Source organism: Cottoperca gobio, chromosome 8, assembly GCF_900634415.1.
Source record: "Cottoperca gobio chromosome 8, fCotGob3.1, whole genome shotgun sequence".
NCBI lineage: Eukaryota > Metazoa > Chordata > Actinopteri > Perciformes > Bovichtidae > Cottoperca > Cottoperca gobio.
This window is the reverse complement of record NC_041362.1, coordinates 17,053,222-17,058,159: the sequence shown is the minus strand read 5'-3', so window position 1 is coordinate 17,058,159 and position 4,938 is coordinate 17,053,222. Positions and strand designations below refer to the sequence as shown.

At 42.6% G+C, this 4,938-nt stretch overlaps 1 protein-coding gene across 1 annotated transcript; it reads right to left on the bottom strand.

Moving 5' to 3' along the window:
- Window positions 1-3,371: 3,371 nt before the first annotated feature.
- Window positions 3,372-4,735, bottom strand: LOC115012355 (serotonin N-acetyltransferase-like). The gene is made up of 3 exons (XM_029437934.1): window positions 4,567-4,735; window positions 4,102-4,256; window positions 3,372-4,007 (listed from the first exon to the last, which is right to left on the bottom strand). The coding sequence occupies exons 1-3, from the start codon at window positions 4,721-4,723 to the stop codon at window positions 3,639-3,641; spliced, it is 681 nt and encodes a 226-aa protein (XP_029293794.1). The 5' UTR covers window positions 4,724-4,735; the 3' UTR covers window positions 3,372-3,638.
- Between the last annotated feature and the right edge of the window lie 203 nt (window positions 4,736-4,938).

Sequence of the window (4,938 nt, the reverse complement as noted above, 5' to 3'; positions counted from 1 at the left end):
AAAATGCATGTGGACAACTAAAACATTAGGACTGGGAATCAGTCAGCAGCAGCATAGTAAATGAACACTGTGGAAAATTATTTGCCATGGGGCATCTCGCAAAAAATGTAAACAAGGTCTAAAATCCCTTTTTCCTGGCAAGGATTTACAGGTGGTATTGTTTGGGAATTTCCTAAAAGACCCCGTCTGACCCCACAGTGAAGTTTACAGTCAATGGTGTTGATGTGGGAATACGTATGCGGTCTCTCTGCTGGGACGTCTGCCTGCCAGATTACCTGGTGACTGAAAGGACTTTGCAGGATTACTGCACATGAGCCTGTCTGGAGGCTGAAGTTGCCCCACTCTGCGTCTAGAGAGGGTGTGTGTGTGAAGGATGTTCCCTGATGGTAGTGTCATCTCACTTAGAGTTGTTAACTGGAATGACTCTGCAATGACAAAACCAGCTTGCAGTGAGGCCTCATATTACAGCAAAGTGTACCACCCGTATGCTGGAATCAAATTTTATCAATGGCTGTAGTGAGCTAAACATGTGTGTGATGATTCCCTTCCTGATGAAACTTCTTCTAAATAGCTCAGAATATGACAGCAATACATACACACTAACACAAATGGCACATTTGCACTGGATAGACCATTGCCTGAGTGATGGTAATTGGCAGCTCCCTTTTGTTTCGTTGGATTATTATTGTCATAATACTAGACGTCAGTGCTGACGGATTAAACCCTAACAATTAGAATTTGCATATTTATGTCTTTTTCACTCGCTCTATAAATGAAAATGGCGAAGCCTCCTGTACGCCTGCCCTGCAATCATGCCAACACACTATCAACTAGTATTTAAAGCACTCATCTGTGTATTTTCCCTCTTCATACAGAAATATCAGGAGCAGTGACATCATTCAGTGATATTCAGAATATGTTCCTGGGTCAGGCAGGCGCTTTATTATTATTGGAAATTGACCATCAATAGAAATATATATAAAAGCCCATAAACATTAGAACAAAGAGTATGAGTCATAAGCATCTTCCTCCATGCATTGACAAACTCCTACGTTCTAGTAAATGCATTTGCTAGAAGTGTTTTGCTCATTCATTGGTTGAAACCCTCTGCCAGAGGAAAAGGTCAGACTTCCCCGGCAGTCAATTGGGCAAAGATGGCAGCTGGCAGCATCAGCTTGAAACCAATAATGCTGCAAGCAATCTTCATTCTGCACATTTCTGCCAAGAAGAAAAGTGGCCGCTTCCGTGTGGCTTATCAGCCCTTGAAACTCCTTCAGCTGACTTCCTCGTTTTGTCATTGAGCATTTAGGACTAGTGACGTGAAGCCAGGAGCATAGCGTCAAAATAAACCATTGTTCAGTTTTTTTCACACTAACTGGCAACTGCTAAGACTGTTGATCGTGTACAACACAGAGATAACTCGTGCTACCAACGTCGTTAAAGTATTGGCCCTGTTAGCAACCTCACTGGTGGCAACCACACGATAGATATCTGACACAGAAGTAAACAAAACATTTATTTAGGCCCTAATTTCTAAAATAATGAATTCCCAATCATAATTTTAAAGAACAGCAATGCTTTTATTCTTTGTGTGTGCATCATTGGTTTTATTATTATTTGTGTATATACATATTTTTTATCAATATAACCTTTAAACAAAGACAAAAGCGACATTTACAGACATCACCTTGGAGAAACATTTTTCACTATTTTTTGACATTTTATAACAAACGAGAAAATAATCGTCAGATTAATCGATAATGAAAGGAATCGTTAGTTACAGCCCTGTTTGATACAGAGGAGTTCTGATCACATGTTAACTTGTGTCACCCTTTCACCCTGGTGGCATCTCTAGTCAGTGGTGTACAGTACAATGTGTGAAACGTGAATCAGTAGCACTGATCTGGTGCTACTAGTGTATCTTAATGTACATGGAAGATACTGTTGGATTCAAAAGATACATTAGTCCGTTTGTCTCTGACTTCAGCTACACGAAAAAACAATATATAAAACATCCAGAGATTTTTTTCCCTCAGTTCATTTTTAATTTTCAGCTTTAACCTGAGTTTCATCTGAAGCTTTCTTCACTGTCACTCGGTAGGCAACATACTGCATTGTGGCTTTTTCCTTGATGGGAAAACGATGCCTATTTTGGGTGTTTGGCTCAATATATTAGTTGCTGGTTATTTGAAAGTGTTTGCATCACCCTGCTCACTCTGTGTGGAAGCTAATTGGAGCTCTGGGTCATTTATGAGTTGACCACTAAATTTGTCCTTCAGAGGAGAAGGAGCTGCTCACCTGGCATGTTAGTGGATTAGACGGTGACTGTGTCATGGATTAAAGCTCTATTCAAGAGCATAAGGCTTCACACTGGCTGGCTTCCAGAGGTACAGTGCAAAGCTAGCTGAAGACATACATTCAGTGACATTATACAACAGAAAGGCTAGAAACCCTTTAAGTGATAGTCATAATGAGGCATTCAAGGGGATGTTTGATTAGATAAACTTGTACAGTGCATGTACAACACTTATATTCTGTTTTACACAAAATCAAACTCATTAATTTTTCATCTTAAAAAACAATATAAAACATTTTATTGAAATTGTGATACTTTAACAGATACAGACTTAAAAAAACAAACACCACAAAATACAGTATGGATGTGTAGACTCTCTGAGGAGTGCAGCCCCTTCTAAATCCTCTGATGTTTACAATGACTAAAGCCCCCTAACAGAGCTGCAGGAGCTAAATCCTGGTCGCTGACGTCAGTCCAGAGTTGTGGAGTCAGAAAGGTGCTAAGCAGGAGACGGCTTACAGTCCAAATGTCTACTACAAATGCAACACAGCGTCAATGTGACTTCAGTTACAGTCAACACACTGCTCCCCTCACAGGTGAGAGAGACACAGAGTGAATTTACATATAATCATGATTGGATTACTGAACAGGCCTACCGGGCACAGGCCCAGGGGCCCAAAGTGTCAGAGTGATCTTAACCTACAAAATGTCACTCAAAGAGAGAAGTACCAACCAGGAAGAGACAACAAATTACCACAAAGAGACAACAACAAAAAAAGACAGGTGACAGAAAACAGCTACAAAGAGACACAAAATAACCTCACAGAGCCAGAAAACAACTACAAAGAGACACAAAATAACCTCAAAGAGACACAAAACAACTACAAAGAGACACAAAATAACCTCAAAGAGACACAAAACAACTACAAAGAGACACAAAATAACCTACAAAGAGACACAAAACAACTACAAAGAGACACAAAATAACCTCAAAGAGACACAAAACAACTACAAAGAGACACAAAATAACCTCAAAGAGACACAAAATAACCTCAAGAGACACAAACACTACAAAGAGACAAAAAATAACCTCAAAGAGGTGGTGGGGCCTTTTGCATGTCTGTGCCCAGGCACCTATTGTCTCATAATCCGCCCACATAATACATCACATTGCAGTATAGTACATTCTTGTTTTTATTGTACACAATAAAATAATTTCACACAAGATTGAGGCAAAAATTCCAACAAAACAGAGTCAGCAGACACTTAAACTGAGAAAAGAGCACAACACTGTTAATGAAAGACAATCTGTGCAGATATCTGAGTGACCAGCTTCACCATGTCATACATCAACGTGTTCATCAGTCTTTGTCAGTGGCAGAGTCAGGGGATACTGAGGGAAACGGATCGCCTCGCTGTTGCGCCGCATGTACGAGTGGCCGCTGATGGGGTACCACATCTCTGTGAAGGTCAGGTTGGCCACGGTGATGGCACAGCGGCCAAGCACCTTGAAGCCTGACTTGCGGTAGAAGGGAATGAGGACGTCTTCGCACATGAGCACTGCTCGGCGCACGTTGGGCAGGCAGCGCAGATACTGCAGGTAGCGCCACATCAGGATGGGACCTTTGCCCTGCTGCCTGAAGGTGCGATGCACCGCGAGGATGTGGATGTGGGCGGTGGAGCCGCGGGGCTTGTGGAGAGTCAGCGCGTCCTGGAGGGCAGCGGTAGTGTTAGAGATCATAAATACGGATGTATATGTGTATGACGATATAAATGTCGAATTGGGAAGGTGCAGCGTGTCTTACTGTAGTGAGTCTGTCCTGGTCCCAGAGAGAGCCGATGATAAAAGCCACCAGCCGACCCTCCTCAATCCAGCCCATGGACAACTCCGGACACAGTGTGAGGAAATGACGCACCTCATCCAGATGGAGTGGACACTCACCTGAAACTGAGATGAATGCTGAGAGAGAGAGAGAGAGAGAGCGAGCGAGAGAGAGAAAAAAAAAAGGCATAACTTTTACGCACGGTGCAAGCGGCGCAAATTTGCCATTAAACATTGTGCTCAATGTCTTAGAAACATATTAAACATCTTAAAAAAGTAAATAAATAAAAGATCCAACCAGTGACAACATACAACGCAAAAATGGAAATTAAATATGTCGATGTGGTTTTACGCAAAGTCCTCTATCGATATAATGCTTGCTGTCACTCAGCGAAACTTCACAGCGGATTTCTGCTTCACTATATGGCGGATAAGTCTGGTCACTTACCTTCTCGCTCGATTTCAAAGACGCTTATGGCATCTTGCGTGTTGAGCGGTCGGACTTCGCTCGCGGGAAGAGTGTGTCTCCTTTGGATGCAAGGGGATACAGAAGGCGTTGGCTGCATTGGCTTGATGAAAGGCTGCGCGCCAACAACGGACATCATACGATCAACACTCTCCCCTCCTAAAAAACCTTCTTCTCTTGTCTCCTTCTCTCCCGCTCTGCAGGATGGATCACCTCTGTCAGGCCCTGCGAGGAGAGCAGGATGGTTTGTGTCCGTATTTATAGGTCAGCTCTCCAGGCAGTCAGTCACCAGCTCATTTGCATTTGAATATTTGATGTCAGTGAATGAGTGAGGGTCACAACTGTGCGGGGCAA

Excerpts from the sequence above, each read along its gene's own strand:
- LOC115012355 (XM_029437934.1), bottom strand. The coding sequence starts at position 4,723 with ATGATGTCCGTTGTTGGCGCGCAGCCTTTCATCAAGCCAATGCAGCCA. Across the intron at positions 4,257-4,566 it reads CTTTGAAATCGAGCGAGAAG|CATTCATCTCAGTTTCAGGT; the intron begins GTAAGTGACCAG and ends TCTCTCTCTCAG. Across the intron at positions 4,008-4,101 it reads ACCAGGACAGACTCACTACA|GACGCGCTGACTCTCCACAA; the intron begins GTAAGACACGCT and ends GCTGCCCTCCAG.